The sequence below is a fragment of the Vanellus vanellus genome, assembly GCF_965231255.1.
Source record: "Vanellus vanellus genome assembly, chromosome: 20".
Taxonomy (NCBI): Eukaryota; Metazoa; Chordata; class Aves; order Charadriiformes; family Charadriidae; genus Vanellus; species Vanellus vanellus.
In genome coordinates, this window is record NC_138925.1 from 5,720,111 (window position 1) to 5,741,754 (window position 21,644).

Genomic DNA, 21,644 nt, shown 5'->3' on the forward strand with positions numbered 1-21,644 from the left:
CACACACGCTCTGCCCAGTGGTCCCAGTGCGCTGGAGATGGAACGTGAAGGACTGCATAAATCCCAGGCTCGTCTCGATCCGGCAGGTTTTTACGCTGTCACGTTTGCCTCCGGGCCATTCTTCTATCCCCATGCCGAGCCTGCCAACAGTTGAAAATTTCTTACTGGAAGAGTTGCCTGGCACGTTGGTCTGGTTAAAGGCGATGAGGGCACTGCATATTTCAGTCCGCAGAGAATCGCAAGGAGCCAGGCTGGAGTAACAGCCAACGTGCCACAGCGAGTACTCGGACACCGAAAGCTGCCCTGCCTGCCTCGGAGGGCATACTGCTGGTTTACTGTTGAGCAACAGAGGGATGGGAAGCGGGAGAACGGTGGGTATTAATCTAGATGTAGCAGCGGCAGAGAAATTCACAGTGTTTAGTTTTGCATAATCAAAATAAAAAGGAATCCACATAGCATCTGTTAATTCCAGAGAAACTAAGAATGAATTTAAACTAACCAGTTACAAAACTATGAAACTTTGCAGTTTCCCGCACAAGGAGAGTCAGGGAAAATGGTATTTATCTTTTATAGCTCCAAATTACTTTATTGCCTCTATGTACTTCTATGTGAATTGCAATTCTGCTTCCAGAAAGTCTGTTCTCTGCATGTAAAATGACCTCCCGCTCTGCCGAACTTTCAGCATGACCCTTCGCACGCGAATGTCGGATTCCTCCCAGGCGACTAGGTAGTACCCACTCGTGCTTGTCACGGAGCTGTCTTGACCCCTGTGTTTGCCAAATAAAACCTTTCAAATCTCTGAAAGCTATTTTTCTGAGAAGAAAAGCCGCATGAGAGTTGGCTGTAGTGTCTGCACCTGTTTAACTGACCGCCTTGTTGCTTAACGTTCTTAGTAGATACGTAGGGAATGGATTTCCTTGTGGGCTTTTTGCTTGCTTCTTCTAAATGTATTTGAAGTTGTTGTTGGCTGGAGGGAGCAGCTACTGAGAAATTGTTATGAAGGCTGTCGGTGATCATTTTGGAGTTTCTTGAGCAGCCCTAGATGCCCTTCATTAATGCTATATCGGAAGCTGTCTGTATTAGTGTCTATCCAAAATGGAATAGATGGGGTTAATAAAGTCAAGGATTAGGTCCTTAATCTGCACAAGGACTGCTAGAAATGTAGGTTATTTTTTGTCACATGCTAGAAAAAGCAACAAAAGACAAACACGAGGATTTTCGTCTCTCTCAGAAGCCTTCTCTTAACCATGCTTCCCTGCCTTCCTCTCAGCTGATGCAGTGGACCCTAAGGATCAGGTGATGACTTAGAGAAATGGTCTGGTTCTGGAAGTGAAGAGCTCAGGTGCTGGTAAAACTGTTGGCTAGATTTTTTTTTTATTGTGTTATGATTCCAGAGTTAGGTTTACATTTCTAGAGAATCAGGTTCATGTTGCCTCCTGGCTAGATGTTCTCATATATGTGGTGTCTTGCACGGGAGCAGCCAGGCTATGCTGAAGGTCTGTGTTAATGAAAGGCTGTGCGCGATGCATTTAATTTTGCGTTCCTCCGAGAAGGGTGGGAGTTGGGTGTCTTATTGCTCCCAGGCTGAGCCCCGAGGAGCTAATGACTACAAGAACAGTTGTACTGACTTCCTTGAGAGGAGCTTCCTGGTGATTTGAAAACTAAAACATTAAAGGCTTTTTGCCCAAACTGAACCTCTAATGGCTGATTATTATTATTTTTTTTTAATAACTTCTGGTGATTTCGGTACACATCTACTTCTTTTTATGGGTGCAATGAAACTGGGCTTTACTTTTTTCCAAGCTCCTACTTGAAACTGCTGCTGTCTAAGCTGTGGGCATGAAGCAGGGATGGCAAAAGGTGGCCAAGGTACATCTGCTGGTGTTGGAGCCATCTGCCTTCAGCAGAGAGAGAGAGAAAAGGTGGAGGAGCTCTTCTTAGGGCAGGACAATGGTGATGGGGAAAAATATTGCTGCCTGGGCCAGCAGTGACCTCTTGTGGGTAGTGAGGAGGGCTGGTCGTGCCGGCAGTTGGCACTTGGGATGCAGAGGATAGTGCTTGGTTGTAATTATGTCTGTGGCCTTAAAGCGAATGTGGTAAAGGGAGCGTGGCTGCTCTGGGCTGGGTGTCAGAAACAAACAGCTCTAAGTCTCCTGAACACCTAAGGCTCTTCTTCCTCACCTGTATGTCCTCTGAAGCTGTGATGTGCAACAGTGTCCCAATTGTTCAGCAGCAGTGCGGACTCCCCTCCCCCTGCGGAACCCAGAGTTGGCCTTTGGGCGCACCGGGGGAGTACGACAGAGTGAGACCAGAACTTTTGCTCATGTACTTTCTCCATGAAGTGTCTTCATCTCGGATAAAAGTTGTCTCACTGATGTGGCACAAAATCGGGAGAGTAACACGGTACTGTGGAAGCCAGGACTGCGTCTGTGATACGCAGAGGTACTGGGGGGGTCTCGGCCCCTAATGATCACATCAAAGCCCTAAGGCAGATAACCAGGTTCCTTCCCAGTTAGCCGGGATCCATGCCTCAGCCCCGCTTCCCGCCAGCTGCAAAGGCAGAGTAACAACTTCCTGTTGAAGTCTTTTCCTTCTTTTAAAGGTTATGTCAGTACATTCTATCTCACGGTTAGTGGAGGTAAATTTAGGTAGTTACAGCTCAACTGATGCTTTATGAGATGCAGGGTGTAGCCTGTGTGTCAGAAAGCTTTTTTAGTAATCGGTGAGATGAATTCAAGTCAGGAAAAAAAAAAAGACTTTCCGTTTCTTTCCACCAAATAACACTTTGCTTCACCTCCCTGTGCTTTAAGAGCATCTGAAGGTGAAATGCTCAAAGGAGAATTTTCATTTTGTATGTTGCTTTAGGACAAGCTAGTTGCTTAGATTTTTACTTCTCCTCTGAGCTGCACACAACGCTGCCTGTGAATTGTCATGTATTGTGCAGTTCCCAAATATTTCTGTTCTCTGGACAACTGCAGATTCCGTGGGACTGGAGGCAGGAATGTGTATCTGGGCAGAGACAGCTGCCCCGCTACTCTGCAATCAGAGGGGACAATGTCAGGATCACAGGAATGCCACAGAGATGCCGGGTGGTAGATGTCTTGCACATGCGGATGTCAAGAAAATAGGTAGTGGGAATCTTTAGGAAGATTATCCGCCTTTTATTACACAATTTTGAAGCACTAGCTCTTCATGCATGCCCTTCTGTTCAGTGATGACTTCTGTGTGTAAATTTACTATATTCCTATTTTTAGAAAATAGGCAGAGATCCAGCAGAAGATCCTATGCTTGTCCTGTTTCTTTCTGATCGCTAAGGGAAAGGTGCATCTCTCAGTGAATCAAGACAAAAACAAAATTTTCATCTCCACTAACCTGTGGTTATGATTCACATATTCTCTTCTCTCCGGTTCTAAAAAAAGGAGTTTGTCAGGTCACAATAAGTTGCAGAAATAAACAACAATTAAGCTGTGTTGTACAGCCACATCCATCACCCCCAACTACAAGCAGCACTCAAAAGCCCCAGGGTATGCCGTGCAGCGGGTCTGGATGTTTGTGACGGGTGAGTGTCCTGAACTGTCAAAGTGGGCAAAGGGAAACCGAAGAACAAGGAAGAAGCCAAGAATGTGTAAGAGCGACAACTGGGAATGCAGCCTTGACAAAGTTTTGTCTCGTGTGTTTTTGGGGTCAGGTGGCAGCTAAAGAAAGCCAGGGATAATTAGTTAAAAAAAGCTATTGGTGTCGGATTGTGTTCAGGGGAAATGTAAGTTGCTGCAACTCCCTTTTCCTATGAAGAACATGCAGAAAGCGTCAGGCTCCAAAATAAACTTCTAAACGTAACAGCCCGCTTGACTGAGGTTTAACTGGGTGGTAAAGGTCAAAAAGGTACGTAGAAAGATCTTGTTTCCAAAGGAAGCGACTTTAACAGAGTAAATGACATGCATCGAGGTGACCAAGAAGCAGCACAGCAAGCCTGGATATTGCTAGAGACTTAGTAAAAGGAATTTTAAACATCTCTCAAGATCTACCTAGCAACTTCTTGGGAAGCGTAGAGTGCCTTGTCCTTGGAGGTGAACCTCTGGAGCAGAAGCAGCGTGTTTGGACGGCGCAGGAAAGGCAACAGGGTCGTGGTTCATTTGTGGGACGCTCTGCGTGCTGACCCACACGGCCCCTGTTGCGCTGTGGCAAAACTGGTTTAAATCAATCTGATAAAATGCTCTAAAGACTTTATTCAGAACCGGTACTCAATCCTGGGTAGCCGAGGCACAGCTGAACGTTAGTGAAAAGCCCTTTGTGAACTGTCGGAGTGGGTGTGAGGGCTTATCCTGCCCAACTGCTGGATCCCCAAGGGCCTCCAGGATTCAGTAGAAAATTGGATTTGAACTTAGAAGTGAAAACCAGATGAAGATAATCAAAACCTGAAGGAGGCAGTGGGACTGGCTGCCGGTTTTGAATACAGCTGCGCAGCAGAGTAGTGGAAGAAGAAACTGCTGCAGTGGAAAAATGGGAAATCCTGCTCTTAGATCCATGTAAGCAGTAGCGGCCCCTTCTACATCTGAGGGCAATGCAGATTTATTTTGTTAAAAGTAAAATCTTTTTTTCAGTAAAGTGGCAATTGTGCAAAAATAGAGCGCAATTAAATACTAGTTGTCCTGAAAAACTCAGTTATAAAATGGTGTGTTTTAAATAGGAGACTGGTCAAAAGGAGCGATTTAAAATGTTGAGAAGAATCCCTTTTCAGTTTGGAAGACAGGAATGTAAAACTGAAAGGACCCCATGGCCAGAAGTAAAATGCAAACACTGAATAACTTGTGGTTTGTTGTTTGTTTTTGTTGTTTTTTTTTTTTTTAAGATATTTCTGCCAGATGTGTTTTCTAGGGTGCCTTAAATGGCTTCAGAGTACTGAGAGAAGCGTGAGTGGGGGATAAGGCACCTGGTTTTACAGGTCAGAATAAACCCTTGTTAAAAATTGTGAGTTCGGCAGGGATTCTTCATTGCTGGGTAGCCAGGAAATGACTGAGCTGTTTGAGAGAACAGGACACCCGAAACAATGACCATCTCCTTTGGAAATGGAGCACATCACTGTCCACATCAAAGGTGTAAGGTCTGAGCCGTCCATGTGGAAGCCAGTGAAGTATCAGGCGAGTTAGAAGCAAACAAGGACATACTTTCAACTTGTAAGTTCTTTGAAAGGGGGGAGGAGGAGGGGGGGGGCATGGTGCTTTCTTACCAACAGAAATGTAGAATCTGCTTAACATGGTAGTGAATGCTCTATTGTGTCTGCTTATCGTTTTCGGCTTCCCAGGTTGCAGGAGTCGCTGCAAGAGTCAGTGCTGGCGTGTTTCAAAGTAAAGAATGTGGAAGGTAAAGATAACATTGGTGCCACCTCGGGAGGGTGAAGGAACCCAGGGAGGATTGCTGCCCTGATAACCTCTGATCCTGCGTATCTGAACATACACGGGTCAAACTGTGTCCCTGTGAGTGTTCCGTGAAGTACTGAGATACATAGATAGATTGGGCTGTTCAGCCTGGAGAAGAGAAGCCTCCAGGGAGACCTTATAGCCCCTTCCAGTATCTGAAGGGGGCCTGTGGGAAAGCTGGAGAGGGACTTTTTACAAGGGTACGTAGTGATAGGATGAGGGGTAATGGCTTCAAACTGGAAGGGTAGATTTAGATGCGATATTAGGAAGATATTCTTGACTGTGAGGGCGGTGAGCCCCTGGCGCAGGTTGCCCTGAGAAGCTGTGGCTGCCCCATCCCTGGAGGTGTTCAAGGCCGGGTTGGACGGGGCTGGGAGCAACCTGGGCTGGGGGGAGGTGGCCCTGCCCAGGGCAGGGGGATGGAATGAGATGGTCTTTAATGTCCTTTCCCATTCTGTGATTCATAGATATAGTTCTGCTGTAGGAAAGGGTGGGAGAGTTGTGCGCTCTCCTCAGAGGAAGGGTATCAAGTATGGCTTTTAGGAGATGATAGGGGGAAAAAAAAAAAACCCAAACACTTATTTCTCAATCAGTGCCTTCTCTCACTCTGCACCAGGCAGTCACAGTGGGTTTTGGTTGGCTTTTTGATTTTGTTGTGGGTTTTTTTTTGTTGTTTGTTTGTTTATTTTGGGGGCGGGTGCATTTTTTGTTTGTTTGTTCGGTTTGTTTTGGTTGGGTTTTCTTTTTGTTTGTTTGTTTTGGGGGGTTTTTGTTTTCGTTTGGAGATTTTTTTGTTTGTTTTATTTTGGGGGGTGTGGGGTGGTTTTGTTTGTTTGTTGTTTATGTTTTGTTTTGTTTTTGTTGTTGTGGATTTAAAGAAAAAGAAAAAAAAAGAAAGTTGTTTCTGTGCTGGGGGCAGCAGGCTGCCTCCAACCCCCCCCCCGGGGCCGGGCTGTCCCGGGGCGCGGCGGGGGCCGGGCCGGGCCGGGTCTCACATGACGGTCGGGGGCGGTGCGGGCCCCGCCGCTGCCGGGGCCGCTGCCGGGGCCGCCTCCCGCCGCTGCCCGGCTCTCCTCGCCCCGCCTCGCCTCGGCTGCGGCCGGTGCCGCGTCCCGGTGCCGCGTCCCCGCGCTCTGCCCGCGGCATGCCCGCCCCGCTGCCCCCCACCGAGCTGTACGCCTCGGAGCGGGCGGTGGTGCTGGTGTCCTGCCTGCTGTCCTGCCTGGGCTCCGGGCTGCTGGTGGGCACCCACGCCCTGTGGCCGGAGCTGCGGACGCGGCCCCGTCAGCTCCTGCTCTACCTGTCGCTGGCGGACCTCCTCTCGGCCCTCTCCTACTTCTACGGGGTTCTGCAGGACTTCGACGGGACCTCGTGGGACTGCGTGCTGCAGGGCGCCCTCTCCACCTTCGCCAACACCAGCTCCTTCTTCTGGACCATGGCCGTCGCCCTTTACCTCTACATCACCATCGTGAGGGGTTCGCCCACCGGCACGGGCTTGCTCTGCTGCTTCCACGTCGTGAGGTGGGTGCCATCGGCGAGACCCCCAGGGGCGCCCCGCGGCCGGCAGCCACCGCCATGGCCTGCGGTGAGCGCGGCTCTGCCACGGAGCGCTGGGACGGCTGCTGGAGTCACCCCCTCTTTGCTTAAGGATGGCGCGCCCTTCTCCCAGTGCCTCTCAAACAGGGATTTTGCGGTCTTTTTAACTAACCAGCCCTGCTTCCTCCCTCCCCACAAGTGAAGAAATGGAGATGTGGAAAACTTAAAAATTATTTGCTTGAGGTCACATAGAAAAATCTCTGGCAATGCCTGTAAATCCCGGCTTCTGCTTTCCCTCCACAGTCTGCTCTGACATCCTAGAAATAATATCGTGAAAGTCGTGTTTGCAATACCGCTGTGCTGCTGCCAAAACTCCTGTGTTTGGGGCGTGTTTCCACGGGTCCCTGACTTCCCCGTGTCCGGCTGGTCTGTCCATCCTTCCCCTTTTCCCCGGGCGGGTTGCTGTAATGTAGGAGAAGGTAGTCTACAAGCGAGGAGGCTGCTGGAAAAGCGCTCTGAAGGTGGTTTTGGCATGTTTGATTGAAAGCAAGACAAGACAGACCGCAGCGTAGCTCTGTGTCTCAGTTTCTGCTGTTTAAGGAGCTGATTTTTCCACATCGTGTTTAGTAAAAGCTTTCATTATGCAATTTGAGCTTGTGGAATCATGTGCTACTTCCACGCTGAGCAAAACAGTGATCCTTTAGTCCTCTGTGCTGCCGAGCTTTTGCAATAAATTATAAGAGGAATGATCTGCTTTAAAAAAAAAAAAAAAAAAAAAAAAGCCGTCAGGGCAAGTACTGACTTTCGTTTCTTAGTTGAATGTTTGTCACCTTTTTGTTTTCCAACAGCATCGCTTGGGAGGCGATTGAATTGGAGCTGTGTCCAGGTAAAGGTGGGCCAGAGAAAGACATCGAGGCTGTGTGTGAATGAGGGAGGAACTTCAGCTCCTGCCCTACCTGTTCCAATTATCGCTTGACAGGAAGGTCCGCGTGGGAGGCAGCCCGAGGTGGCAGCGCGTTCGTCAGGGCTATTTCATTTCAAGTGAATAGAGTTGAGTTGTAAGAATTGTGGAGAGGACGGAGTGCCAGTAAAGAGCCGTCTGCTGCTTAAGGATCGGAAAAGAGGAGGCTGTGAGATCGTATGGTTCTCTGACTTTGTTACGGGCGCGCTGTCTGCATCGGGCTACATCACAGGGTTGATGCAAATCTGGCCTATTTGTAATTTTGCTGTCTGCTAATCGCTCGTTGTGTTGTCTTTGTCTGTACTTTTAACTTCTCCATCTGGTTTAGTGCTTGTCAGCCTCGTCAGCTACGGAGCGCGGAAACAGGCAGATTCACTGAAATAACGTTGGCCGTAATCTGTGCACGCTTAAAACTGTAAAACCCGTGAAAGATTGCTCTAACCCTGCGACAGAGAGGGAGTGTTCAAACTGAACTTCCTCTGGGTGAATTCGCTATGGTGATTTTTCAGGTCTTCACGGTAAAAATAAAATGCCATCTTCTGTTCTTGGTGTTGATCCTCTCCACTTGCTCCGTGTAAAGGGCAGCATAGATAGCTTTTATCCACCTATTACCACCTTCTGCTTCGTAAATGATTCGCATTCTGCGCAGCGCCAGTGTATAAAGCTTATTCCCGCTTTATGAACTGTATTAAAAGCCAGAGGAAACGAGTGAGGATCTGTTCTCTGCCCATCCCCTTGTGACACATCTTCCTTCTTTCCTTCCCTGCACTGCTGTCACTACCTGAGAGCTCAATCGTAAAATCAAATTCTGGACATCACGCGTGGAGATGGCTCCCCCTCGCACCTTTCAGCGCTTCCAAGTCCCACTGGCGATCTGCGGTGCTTTTAGCCTAAAAATCTTTTACTACTGTGCAGATGGGAACTGCTGCAACAGGTACAAAAAGATGCTACCACAGGCGTTAATTGCAGAAGGGAGATGAGACCTGTCTGGGGCAAAAGGAAAGGTGGCAAAGGGCAGGTGATGTTTTAAGGAGTTAAAGATGTTATCGGCATTTTTGTCTGGGTAAGAAACTGGGGTGGTTTTTTTGTTTTTTTCCCGCCCTCCTGGCTTGCTAGGTCGCTAATGCAGTCACGCAGCGACCGCTGCGTGAAGAGTCATTCTGCGGCACTGCTGGAAGGGGTTCCGGGCAGGATGGAGTTTGGCCGTGATGTTTCCTATTCCTCACGAGCGGCTACTCGTTAGGGCAAATGTTTGTAAAGATGAATACTCGTCATGCTGAGTATAACCAGCGACTGTCTGGTCTTTAGCTGAGTGGAGCTGACTCAATGCATGTTGGAAGTCGGGACCTGAAAGTTTCTTTTTAGGGAAATTAGGGTGTCACGCTGGGTGAAACCTGTCAGACGGGTTGGTTCCTCGCTGATTCATGTGGTAACACGTCCCCTGTTCTGCTGCTGGACTGGAGGCTCTGCTTGGGTTTTAAGCTTGTTTTCAAAGCTCACCGGAGCTCAGCGCAAGCTTACCGTCAGCTTTCAAAAGACTGGTGTAGTTGTGAGGTGTAAGTTCTGGCATCCAGAGTGTAGATTTCTAAATGCTGGGTAACGTCTGCTTTGCTGTGAGAGCAGCTGATCCAAACTCGGGGTGAGGAATGGACCAGAACCCACCTTGGGATTGTCTCTTGCTTTGCTTTTGGTAGCAATTTCTGTCAACCTCTGAAATATTTGCATTTCTTGATCAGGCTATGCAGGTGGTTATAAGCATTTGTATGCTTACTTTTCTATATGTAAAAACACCTGTAAAAGACATACGTGTGGTTATATATCAATATATGTGTGCTTATATATGTTTATAACCGTGCATATATGCATATATATGCATGTATATGCAAGTCCGTGGAGTACCTGGGGATCCTTTCGTGTACTGTGTATCGTACGTAGTACATGATTGTGGCAGCGCTACATCTGGGAGCTGGGCTGAAGTCCCTCGGTGTTGCCTGTCAGGTGCAGGGATCTCTTGAAATTTGCTGTGGTGTCACCATTTAGTTTATAAAAGCTGGTAGGTCGGGCCAGCCAAAGCGCGAGCTACCCGGCTGCTGCTGCCTTAGCTTCTGCCTTCGTGCGTGCGGCTCTGGGAGGAGTCTCTGGTTGGTTTTCGGGAAGCCCGTCCTTTGGTACTGCAAAGGGTTTGATGTTTGAGGGGGAGGGAAAGCAAAAATGAAATTGAAGCAGATTTGGTCTGGAGTCCTGCTTATAGCGTATGCTCAAAGCTCCTTCTTGAAATTGGCTGGTATATTCAGAAGACTGATTTTTATTTTTTTTTTTAATTATTTTCTTTTTCTCCCCTCTCTCTACAGAGTAAAAATTCCTGTCCCCAGCAGGAATCGCCTGCGGGCTCGCTGGTAGGAGGGCTTGTTGTCTAACCTGCGCAGGCAGGTGACTGCAGATCTCCCCTGCTTGGAACAGCCCCGGGGGGGATGGAGGGATGGAGAAGCAGCTGTGCTGCATAAATCAAAATGTGGTATTAACCAATCTGACCCGGGTGTACCGAGGGCAAGAGAGCCAAAACAACTTGGGCTGTACGCTGCTGTAGGTTAAGGGTCCTTGTCTTACCTTGTATGAGTGCAGCATTGGTGTTAACGTGGGAAGACGTGCTGGGATGTATGTATTTTTATTAATAGATCGCTGGGGGCTGTATTAGGGCAAGAAGTACTGTTGTAGCCGCCGCAGAGATGGGATTGCCAGCCGCCTTACAGGGGTGCAAGGAGTACCTTCTTTCCCTTCTCTCCCACGCTGTGTTTAGAGCCAAGCGTGCTTTTGAGAGGCCCAACCTACATAACTGCACCGTCTTTGGGGCTCAGAGTAAAATTTCCACCTCTCTCTGTTATCATGGATCCTGTTAATTCCAGTCTTTACATATGCTCTGGGTGTGTAATATTCTGATTCTTCTGTTCCCCCGTTCTTCTAGGTGATATTTTCCACTCCTTGGGAACTTGTCATTTAGGGCTTCTCAAGAATAATAAAATCACTACTCTCAGTTCTCCTTTCCAGTTTTCTAAAATGGAGAGGAAGAAGTTCACTGAAATGCCTGATTACTTCCTAAATTTTCTAACTTCGCTTTGAGTTTGTGATCCTTTGTCCTTGATGTGAGCTGTAATAGCCGTCGGATCCCAATAAACTATTTAAGTGACAATCAACTGCCTCATGTGTGGCAGTTTTCTTCCACGTTCTTCCTTTTACTGGTTTGATACTTGGTGTTTTCCAGTCCCTTGCCTGGTGGTCTGTTGTTTCCTACTGTGGCCTCTCTCACTGTGTCTGTGGGCTGTTCTCTCTGAAATCCCTGCCTGGTAGTCTGACCTGCTTTTATTTTCATATAACTCTCTTTCAGTTTCAGGTCACTGTGGAGATCATTATTTAGGCAAATTACTTTCTTAATGCACTTCCTTTTTCTTGGTGCCGGACTCGTTTGTGCCTGTGTGCCTTAATATGGTTTCTTTCAGGAGGTGCCAGTTCTCTTGAATTCTTTACCTTAGTGGTCACTTCTTCCAAGTGTACTGAAATTTGAATGTCTCTGCGTCCGTAATCCTTGTTTTCAGGCAAATCACCATTTTTACCAAAACCAGTCATGAGTTGTGTAGAAATTTTCGTGGTGGTGGCAATGTTCGGAATGTCTTAGGAAAGCCTGTTCTGATAATAGCGCGGGGAGGGCAGAACTGTCCTTAAATAACAGCACTGGCTTGGATCGGCACTGCCTGTTCTCAGCTGAGCACTGAAACAGAATGTTCTAAACCTGCTATAAGGTCGACTCTGAATTTTTGACAGCATAATATTTACATTTGTTGTGTGAGTAGAGTAGGTGCGCCCGGACGTGATTTGAGAGTAGGAAAGAGGGTATTTTTGACATCTGGTATTGTGGGATTATCTCTGATTTTTTTTTTCAACGGGGCAGTGGAATTTCGGATAATCTGGCGTAGGCAACTGCATAGTCTGATGCATGTGAAACTGATTTGGGGAGGAAGATCCTTTGCGTGTTCTCGGCAGCTGCTCCAGGCTGTCGGCGAAAGAGGAGTGCGAACCAGGGAGGTAATGAGAGCGATGCAGCGATGGCTTTGTTTTCTCCGCATCCGGAGAGACCGGGAGGGTTATGCTGGAAGCGCGACCTCAGCACTCTCGAAGCATTTGTGTCACTTACTGCGGAAGTGTCCCTGTCCCTCTTAAGGGAGGGGACACACTCCAGAGAACCTTTCTCTGAGGACGAGTATGGGAAGGGCAGGTGATGCATTCGGTTGAACGCAGAGCAGCATTTGGGTTGTGGAGTAACTCGTGCGTGGTACGTCACAGCCCAGGGCAGACCTGCGAAGTCCTGGGTGTTAGCAGCACCCAGGAAAGGGCTGAGTATTTTTGCATTTGGGCTCATGGAATTTTTCAGTTCTTGCTCATGGGGTTTTTTTGTGGGCAGCCTGAGCTGCTGAAAGGTTTAATTCATGTGTGTCACCACAGTTGTTTTTTTCTTTCTTCTAAATGCTTTCCTACATTTGCCTCTGCTGTCAAGAGAGAAGCCAAAGTCAAAACACAGCTCCAAATTATGTGTATATGAATCCTCTTTGGTTCCTTAACTCTTGCTGTTACTGCCAGTGCTTTTCCTTGGCAAGAAACTTGCCCTTTGTCCTTCAGAAATTATCCCTTTGTTCCCCAAAACATTGACTACACCTCCATTTTAAAAACAAACAAACAAAACCACTGATGGACTAAAACTGCGGATTCCTTTGTGTGCTGGGCCGTTGTGCCAAGTGTCACTTAGGAATCAGAGCGTGGGATTTGGTTGCTTGCATTCTCAAAGCCGTGAATCGGCCAGCGTGCTCTCGAATGGCTGCGTCCTGTGGGATGGTCACCTTGTTCAATGTTCTGGCCTTGTCAAATCCTCGACCTCACCTGTATCCAAGAAAGAATGGGACAGGGGAGTAGGTGGGATGTCTCCTGTTGACCTCGCTGGACACTGACCACTTTCTGTGCGGGTCAGGTCCCAGTTCAGAGTGTAGGACATCATTACGCATCTGTCCTTCAGGAGTGGGGATCCAGGTTCGAGGGGGTCCCTAGGAAGCGGATTTGTGGTCCACATTCATCTGCTGTCAAACACCTGTTTGTCAGTCGCTTCCCTTCAGCCTGATGCAGGAGTGTTGATATTCTGGAAGAGGCGTTGGCATCCTGGTGGATGAAGAATCCCGTCATCTGTCGCCCATTTTCCCTGGGGTGTGGAGGGGCTAAACCGAGTATGTTCTTGGCTTAACCTTGCTCTTCTTGTTCTTTCTTTCCTCAGCTGGGGAGTCCCCCTGGGCATTACGGTGGCTGCGGTTGCTCTGAAGAAGATTGGCTATGATGCCTCCAATGTTTCTGTGGGCTGGTGTTGGGTCAACTTGGATGCAGAGGATCGGGTCTTGTGGATGTTGTTAACGGGGAAAGTTTGGGAGATACTGGCCTACGTGACTTTGCCAGTGCTCTACATTCTCATCAAGAAGCACATTAACAGAGCGGTGAGTATTTTGCTGCTTTCAGCTTGGGTTACAGACTTGCTTTGTGGTTATACCCTCCCGTGCCCCGAAGATTTTGCTGCGTATTTAGCAGCTACACAGGCAGGAATTGCTTCCCGTACCGCTGAAATGCATCCAGCGCTGGGAGAAGCAGCACACCTCCCTGAGCAGCCTGCGGCATCGTTACACAGTGGCTTGGCACGAGAGGGCTGTAAAAGCCTTTTGGAAACTTAAGGGGTTATGGGATGTACATGAGTGAAATGTAAATCCTACAGTAAGAATTGAAATGGGATGTGAAGGACAAAACTCAGCTTTAGTCAGTCTTCTACACTTCTGCTTGTACCAAGCCTGAGTTTGGCATCTGGACTTGCCTAACCTCAGTCATTTTAGGATCTCTAATGATAGTTTGCGTTTATGAATACCTGTTTTGTACTAGCAGCGTAAAGCCCCATTTGGGAGTCTGGGCACTATAGCATTAGGCACCATACGCGTACACAATATGGGAAGACACCCTGTCCTGGGGGGGTTCAGAATTTAGGGGCGTGTTTAGTGGTGCGAACACAAAGAATCCAGACATCCAGGACAACATCTGCGTAACAGAAATCTAGAGAGTGGCAGAAGGAACTACATCCAGGGAGTCTTTTTTTTCTCTTAAGTTGTATTAGGGGAAAAAAAAACCCAACCCAAACCATCAGGATAGATGTCCTTCTGGAAAATGCTGCCACTGCAAACCTGCTCGCTGTGGTAGTTTGGGGTAAACACAGATCTGGTTAGGGCAGGATCCTGCAGACCAGTCGGAAGAAGAACGTTGTCTTAAGCTGCCCTGAGGGTCCTGGGAAAGGGGAGCTGGGAAGGGTTTGCCAGTGCCCGTCACCATCACCTGACATAAACCAGACAGGACGCCGTGTCCCAGCCGCTGTCAAAGATAGCAGCATGACCGCCTGGAAACCTGACCGCCGCCGGGCCGGGCTCTCCCCTCTTGCTCTGCCAGGGATTCCTGGGCACTCTGCTCTCCCGTCCCCGCTCCCAGCCCGCAGCCCCCAACAGGAGCCGTGCCGCAGGCAGTTATCACTCTGTTCTCATCATAGGAGGTCCGGGGGATGGAGTGGCAGCGCACAGCGCCTTCTGGACCGGGGAGTCGCTCTTCACATCACTGGGGGTTTTGCCAAGACTGGTAGCTTGCTTACTGGGGCTCTCTGCTGGTAGGAGGTCTCCCACTTCCAAGGAGGAGCAATAGGCAGCCAGGGCTGGGTTTGGGCTCAAGTGGCGCAGTCTGAGAGGCAGGAGAAGTTATGGAAGTAGCTGTTGTGGGGAACACGCGCAGGGTGTGTGCTGTGGGTTTTGCAGATGGAAAAGACCGCATGGGAGCGGGTGGGAAGCTGCGCTGAAAGCCCTCAGCAGGGTTTGACTGGGGCCACTGTGCAGTGTTGTCATACAGCTGTGTTCTGGAGGAGGCAAGGTGTCAAGACTTGGGGGTGCTGGAGTGAAGGAGAATACCATGCACCAAAGTTGTGTATGCTCCGTAGCCCAGATGGTAGGAGGAATAGTTTTCTGCAGGTCAGCTCTCCTGAGATTTCATCTCTTCACCCACGTTAACACCCTGGTATTCAGCATCGTGTGTCCCAGCAGCTGCTCTGCGTGCGGTGTTGACCTGCTCTCCCCCATCCAGGAATTGGAGAGCATCCAGTAGCTTCTACCCTAGGAAGGTCTTACGGGCCTTACACCTCCAGCCACCCTGATCCAGGGCACGGATCCCTGATTTCTTCCTACATGTGCTGGCATAGAGAGGCTTGCTGGCTTGCCCAAATCCATGGAAGCCCGTTGCTGACAGTATATGGTCAGCAATCAGGCAGCAGGTTCTACACACATGTACTGAAGGACTGGCTCACCTGGGCGTAAAGTCCTTGTGGAATTTGTTGGCTGTGGCCACGGTGAAGGCTGAAAGTTTGAATAGTTTGAGAAAGATGAGCCAGACTTCTCCACTCCACATATATATATATATATATATCCATGAAGAGGCTCATCCAAGGCCAAACTGTGGATTTACAAAGTGGTACAGCCAGCAGCGATGGGGCCAGCTCACCGGACCAGCAAAACTATTTTGTGGAGCATCGCTGTTTTTATTGTTATGACCTGGTTTCTTGGCAACTACATAGTGGTATTTGTTAATATAAAGCTTTAGTGGGACTCCGATAAGGGCCAGATTTCCCTTATTTGCCACTCCTTGGCTTCAGCAGGAATGTTTGCGTTAACGAGGGCAGAATGTGGCTGAAGACTGGTGCTCATACCTGTGTCCCTGCTAACTTCCCACAAGATGCAAAAGTTTAGTTTGCTTTGGAAAGAATCCCTGGAGCTAAATGTCTGATGCGTGTAGCTTTTTGTTCACGTTTTTGTCTCCCTCCCTCCCTCCCACCCTCCACGGAAGCATGCAGCGCTCTCAGAGTATCGCCCCATTCTCTCAAGAGCACCTGCATTTCCACCCCGGACTTCCATAGCAGATAAGAAGTTGATTCTCATCCCCGTCATCTTTATCATCCTCCGCATCTGGAGCACTGTGCGATTCATTCTGACCCTCTGTAACTCCCCTGCAGTGCAAAATTCAGTCCTGGTTGTCCTGCATGTAAGTATTTGTCAGGAAAATGCATTAGGAGGAGGATCTGGGAGGGAGATAAAGCTTTGTTGCTCTTGATATCACTTTTTTTTTTTTTTGTGGCAGGATGCAGTGCGCACTGGTAAAAAAAAAAAAAACCAAAACCCATGCGCCTTGCAAGAACATGTGCTCCCTCCTGGGAAGCGCTGTGTGGGATGCTCACAGGAGCTGTTTGGGCAGCATCTAGCGGCTGCAGAGAATCACTGCAGGGGGAGCGTTGGGCAATGCCAGCTGCTTGGAGGAGAAGCAGGCTCAGACCAGAGATGTTGGCTGTCTGTCCTTCCGCAGGGCTCAGCCCGCGCCTCCCCTAGACCAGGCTGTAGAAAGAGCAGCCCACAACAGCCGCCTGGTCTGGTTTTGGGGTGCAAGGCTGGTTTTTCTGCATCTGTTTTTCTCGCCTAGGTGGAACTTGCCAACTGTCAGGTGGGCAGTACTATAGCTGGTCTGACACCCTGTTTGCTCTTCTTTGGGGGGTGCCCGTAGGAACGGAACTGCCTAACTCCTTTCTCGCCCTTGCAGGGAATCGGTAACACGTTCCAAGGAGGTGCCAACTGTATTATGTTTGTCCTCTGTACACGGGTGGTCCGGACTCGGCTGTTTTCCTCCATTTGCTGTTGCCACTACGACGAGTTGGATTGGCCTTTGCGAAGATCAAACAGCTTCTGGCAGCGCCCAGAATCCGACAAGGACAAGGACGTCCCAGGCCCTGAGCGGACGAAACCCCAGCTTCCCAGCACCTGAGCCTGGGCTGCCTACACCTCGCTGCCCGTCTCTTCTTTTTCGGTAAAGATGTAGTGTGACTCTTTCCTCCTGCCCTGCCTGGTGATGCGAGGGGGGGGGACAGCTGTCAGTAAGCAGTTGGCAGAGGTGGGTTTCGGAGGGGGTTCCCTGTCCGACTGCAGAGCAGCTCCCCGTCACGCTCCTTCGGGACGAAACCATTAATAGAACTGACCCGTTCCCCTTCCCTGTGAACTGGGCTGCTGTCTGTTACTCAAGCCCGTAAAATGAGGAAACAGACCGCAGTGCTGTCTGGCCCACAGGGACAGGACACCAGTGAAAACTGAAGAAGAGGAATTAGTGGCTCCTTCTGATGTAAAATACCATGCACACATACATTTCTTCGGTACTGCACAGCTCAGATGTACTTAGTGCCTCAAGCGTTCCTCATAGTGCAATCCCCGCTGCTCATCATCGTAAGGAAGCGGAGGGCAATTCGTCCAAGCTTATGTAGAAAATCTGTAGGAGCAAAAACTTGAGAGAGGCTCTTCATTTCAGGAACAGGACTGGACGCTGATGCCCCTGCATTGGTCTAGTCGTGTGAGCATCTCGTTTCCTTGCGCTTGACCTCATGAGTGACAATTGCAGGCGTGTCAAGACTTAATCCATTTAAGAGCACTTGGGGTTGGGGCGCTGTGTGGGCTTCTGTCTGTGAAGCAGATATGGATAGTACTCTCCTCAGGAATAGAGTGCAGCTGAAAGAGGTAAAAACCTAGAGCGGCTGTCCCGCCTGCTTAGGGGAATGTAAACTGATGCGCTGCAGTTCCTGCAGTCTCTTCGGAAAGAGCGTGAAACCCCGGGCGGTTCTGCGGCTGTACTCACCCTGCAGGGCACACGCGGTCAAAAGGGCTGAGGCTGAAAGGCAGCACGGCTGCCGGGTCGTGGGGCACGGCGGGGCTGAGCATCCCGAAAAGCGAGCTGGGCATCGGGGACGGTCGGTCTCTGCGTACACCTCTCATGTACGCGTGTTGCAGGTTTTGTGCTCTGGGAGGACAAGAAAAAAAAACCAAAGGATTTTTTTTTTTTTTTTTTTAATCAGTTGGCAATTCTTTTTAGTTCATATAACAAGTTTTTGCAAAAAGGGCAGGAGCCTCGTGAATTGCCTGGGGAGAGAGGGCAGCTGTCGGGCTCCCGCTGCGGCAGGCACCCAGCTGTTCCAGAGCTGCTCTTATTAGTTTAATTTTAGGCAAGTTAACAGCGTGCAGAACAGCTGAATGATACAGTGGTCTCCTGGGATTACAGGCAGGTGCAAGTCCTGCTATTTCCTGAACGGAAGACTTGGCATTAACTTTATTATTATATTAATATATTTAAGCCCCCTTGTACGCAGGCTGTGCAAGCGCGGGAAGGTGGCGTCCTCAAGAGCTCGTTAACCCATTTCATGAGGCTGTAGAGGGGCTCAGCTCTTCGGCATCACTAGAGTCTTTGAAAGGTAGATGCAAGCATCTTATCTCTGGCATAGATGACTTCAAGAGGTTTTGCCTCCTTTCAAAAGGCCTTTTTTAAACTTCTAAAGGCAACCTTGGTAGCTCAGCCTCGCGTTAAGCCCACGTGGCTTGGAAAGAGGAGCTGTGTTAAAAACTTCTTGCAGAAAGGCAGGATACTAAATCTTAACTTTTACGAGACTTAGAATTGTGCTGTGTTCAGGTTTTTTTGGGGCCAGGCCTGAAGAGAGGAAGTAAAATTGTCACCAATTTGACCAGCTTATGGGAAAACAAAACACAACGCCACAAACACAAAAAAAACCAACCACCCCCTCAAAAAAAAACCCAAAACAACTAATCAAAACAGGCTCCTCGTTCTGGGTTTGCCCTGTGCCATAACAGAGGTCTGAGAAATGCTTTTGGAGGAATGTGCAGAATTACATGTCCGGCTCCCCGGGGTCCAGGGGAGCACGCTGGTCGGTAAAGGCCAGCTGTCGGCAGTGGTACGAGCGGGAAGTCTGGGGCCATCTTCACGTCGGCAAGGACAGAGAAAGAAAAACAGCCAACAGAGAACCTCTTAGAAGCCTTTGTAGTCCCCAACGCTGAAGCTGACTGCACCCTAAGTATAAACAGTGATGGGATAATAGGGGAGGTGGTGCGCAGAAACGCTCGGCGGCTCCTGGCGGGTCCCCCTCGGTCTCTGGCCTGACGTGCAAGCGCAGGGCTGGTGCTGGAGCGCGGTTCTCTTTGCAGCCTCGGTGGTCTGTGAAGATGACTCTGAACTCTCTCCTGCCAGGCACGGCCTGGAGAATTTTAACCCTGCTGTTTGCGAAGGTGGCTGAGGTTGGGGTGCCTGCCCGTACTTTAGGAATGGGTCCACCATGCCTCTTTTCAGCTGCTGCAAGGCGGCTCGAGGCGCAGCAAGCCTGTTGTCCTGACTCAGGGCAAACCTGTGCACGCTGGCTGTGGGAGGACGGGGCACTCCTGGATTTTTAACTGTGCTTCATTTTGAGCAGGCGCAGGATCATCCCAGAGTCCCACAGAGGGAGCTAAAGCCTGGGGAAAAGCACCGCTGGAGTGGCTGAGCGAACGGAAGAGGTCCTGCTCCTCCTCGGCGTCTGGTCTTGAACTTTGCTCAGGGTCCTCTGGAAGACACTGTTTGGCTGTACTCCAAGTGCCTGGTTTTCTTCCCTCCTTCCCCTCTCCCTCCACTGTAACTCTTAAAAATTGTTTGGGGTTTTGCTTTCCTGTCTGACAAGGCGAATGTGGTGTGAATTCTGGGGTGAACAAGTATCATGGTGATAGGAGAACTTTAGTAACTGCTGAACAGGACTGCTATCCTGGGCATGGATTCCAGTCCTAGTGTGCGAGGTCTTCCAGGGAGCTCTAGACTGGCTCCTGTTCTTCACTTGAATGTGGACAACAGCGCAAACGTGTTTGTTTTACGGTGGTGATGGATGGTTCCTCTTGATGGTTTATTCCTCCTCCGTGGTGGTTTGTGGTGGCAGCATGCTTATTGCCTCCTGGGGAAATCTGAACTCTGCGGAGTCCGTTGGTGCTCAGGGATATCTGGAGGTACCACCCCAGCCTCCAGCAAGGACAGCCCTCACCAGCAGCAAGACGGTGCCTGGTGTGTGCTCTGAACTCTGCCGAAGCACAAGCTACAGTCTGGTCTTGCTTTGGGGGTGTTACATCAGAGCTGGGGAGGGAATGGTGTTTGCTGTTTGGAGATCATGTTTTACCTTATGTACAGCTCCTCATTTGCTTGTTGTTTTTTTTTTTTTAAACATTTTCTCCAACTTTTACAAAATAAAGTTTTGTTTCTTTACCAAGATGTCGTCCAAGCGTGTTGTGATGGGTCTCAACCCCTTGGAGAATTTGGATGAGAAAGATCTTCCTTCAGGTTTCTTTTGTGTCTACCATAAAGACTAAGGCATGTACAGGAAGACAAATCTCTTCTACTTATTTGTAGATACGTTCCTCTTCCTATCTTTTCTTTATATGTACAGAAATGTAAACCTTTCATCAGTTTGAGCAACCTGTTCACCAGTATGTGGTGTTATAGTTCATTCTTAGTGGCCTATTGCTATGAACTGTGGAAAGAACTCTGAGAAGTGAGCGCGTGGCTCTTGTTGCCCTTATGCACTGTGGCTCTCAGCTATGTGAGATTACAAATGGTATGTAATCACGAGATTGCAAATTGCACTTTCTCCAGATGAGGCCAGGCCGTAAGGTAGCTGGGGCTGATGTTGGGGAGAGCTGGTGCCATTCCAGGACTTGCCCAAATAGAGAAAATTCAAGTCGTTATAGAGGAAAAACAAACCTGAGGCGTGGGCAGGCTGACAGTTGAGTATTGCTTTGTAAGTTGCCACATGATTCCAAACCTGTGAATAAACTGTTCTGAGATTAGCTTCGCACTTTGGCTGTCTCACGGGGCTGGAAGCAGCCAAGACCCCTGGTGTAATAAGTGGTGCCGGACCATGGCTATATTCGCAACCGATTGACGGTGTCTGTTACTGGGGTTGCACGGTGCTTCCCATCTGGGGTATCTGCTTTTCCGCGGCTTATAGCTGTGCTCAAAGTCGACTGGTTGATCTGGGCAGACGAGGAAAGGAGTCCAGATGCTGTAGACATCAAGCAGGGGGAAGCTGGTTTGTTCCGCAGCGTTAGAAGTAATCGAAGGCTCTTCGCAGTATTTTGGCTGCTTTGGCAGGGGGACTTGCAATGTGTCCTTTGCGTCATCACTCTGCCTTCTGACTGCATGACGAACCTTTGAGAAAAATGTTAGATTTGTACACCCATACATACTATCGGTACTGTTACACTACTTATCGGTACTGTTACACTACTTATCGGTACTGTTACACTACTTATCGGTACTGTTAACACTACTTATCGGTACTGTTAACACTACTTACCGGTACTGTTAACACTACTTACCGGTACTGTTGATACTGATTTGGTCACTGCAAAATCCTATCCTCCTCCCCCTCCCCCCTTCCTTTTTGTCTTATTCCTAAGACTTGAGTCTAATAGTGCAAGGTGATCCCTGGCTCTAGGAGTGAACCAAGGAGGATTTGTGTGGTGTCGGTTTTACTTTAAAACCCGAAGTTGTGTGTTTACCGAACCACCTGCTTGCAAGAAAAGGATAAATCTTGTTGCTAAAGCAGGGGAGCATCGGAGTAAAGTAATTTCTGGTTGTGCCGCTACTATCTTCTCTTTTCATCGTGAAAACAGTTACAGAGGTGACAGCGGAGTTCTCTAATGCTGCCAAATCTAATGTTTGTAAGACTTATGGTTGCATAGTACAAGTCGCTCCTGCTGCTCAGAAGCAGTGGGAATGTCTATTGCGCCGCA

At 49.0% G+C, this 21,644-nt stretch overlaps 1 protein-coding gene across 4 annotated transcripts; it reads left to right on the top strand.

The window, feature by feature from the left end:
* Window positions 1-3,808: 3,808 nt before the first annotated feature.
* Window positions 3,809-20,121, top strand: GPR157 (G protein-coupled receptor 157). 4 transcript variants are annotated; one of them, XM_082493393.1, is made up of 6 exons: window positions 3,809-5,174; window positions 5,303-6,938; window positions 13,226-13,439; window positions 15,862-16,056; window positions 16,606-16,869; window positions 19,304-20,121. In XM_082493393.1, the coding sequence occupies exons 2-5, from the start codon at window positions 6,562-6,564 to the stop codon at window positions 16,825-16,827; spliced, it is 1,008 nt and encodes a 335-aa protein (XP_082349519.1). In that variant the 5' UTR covers window positions 3,809-5,174; window positions 5,303-6,561; the 3' UTR covers window positions 16,828-16,869; window positions 19,304-20,121. The 4 variants fall into 4 exon arrangements, with proteins under 4 accessions (XP_082349519.1, XP_082349518.1, XP_082349520.1 ...); XM_082493392.1 differs by lacking the exon at window positions 19,304-20,121 and adding an exon at window positions 16,153-16,509 and having other exon boundaries at window positions 16,606-16,706; XM_082493394.1 differs by lacking the exon at window positions 15,862-16,056.
* The last annotated feature ends 1,523 nt before the right edge of the window (window positions 20,122-21,644 follow it).

Coding starts and splice junctions, on each gene's coding strand:
- GPR157 (XM_082493391.1), top strand. CDS start 6,562: ATGCCCGCCCCGCTGCCCCCCACCGAGCTGTACGCCTCGGAGCGGGCG. Junction 6,939..13,225: donor TGCTGCTTCCACGTCGTGAG/GTGGGTGCCATC, acceptor TTCTTTCCTCAG/CTGGGGAGTCCCCCTGGGCA. Junction 13,440..15,861: donor AGAAGCACATTAACAGAGCG/GTGAGTATTTTG, acceptor CCTCCACGGAAG/CATGCAGCGCTCTCAGAGTA.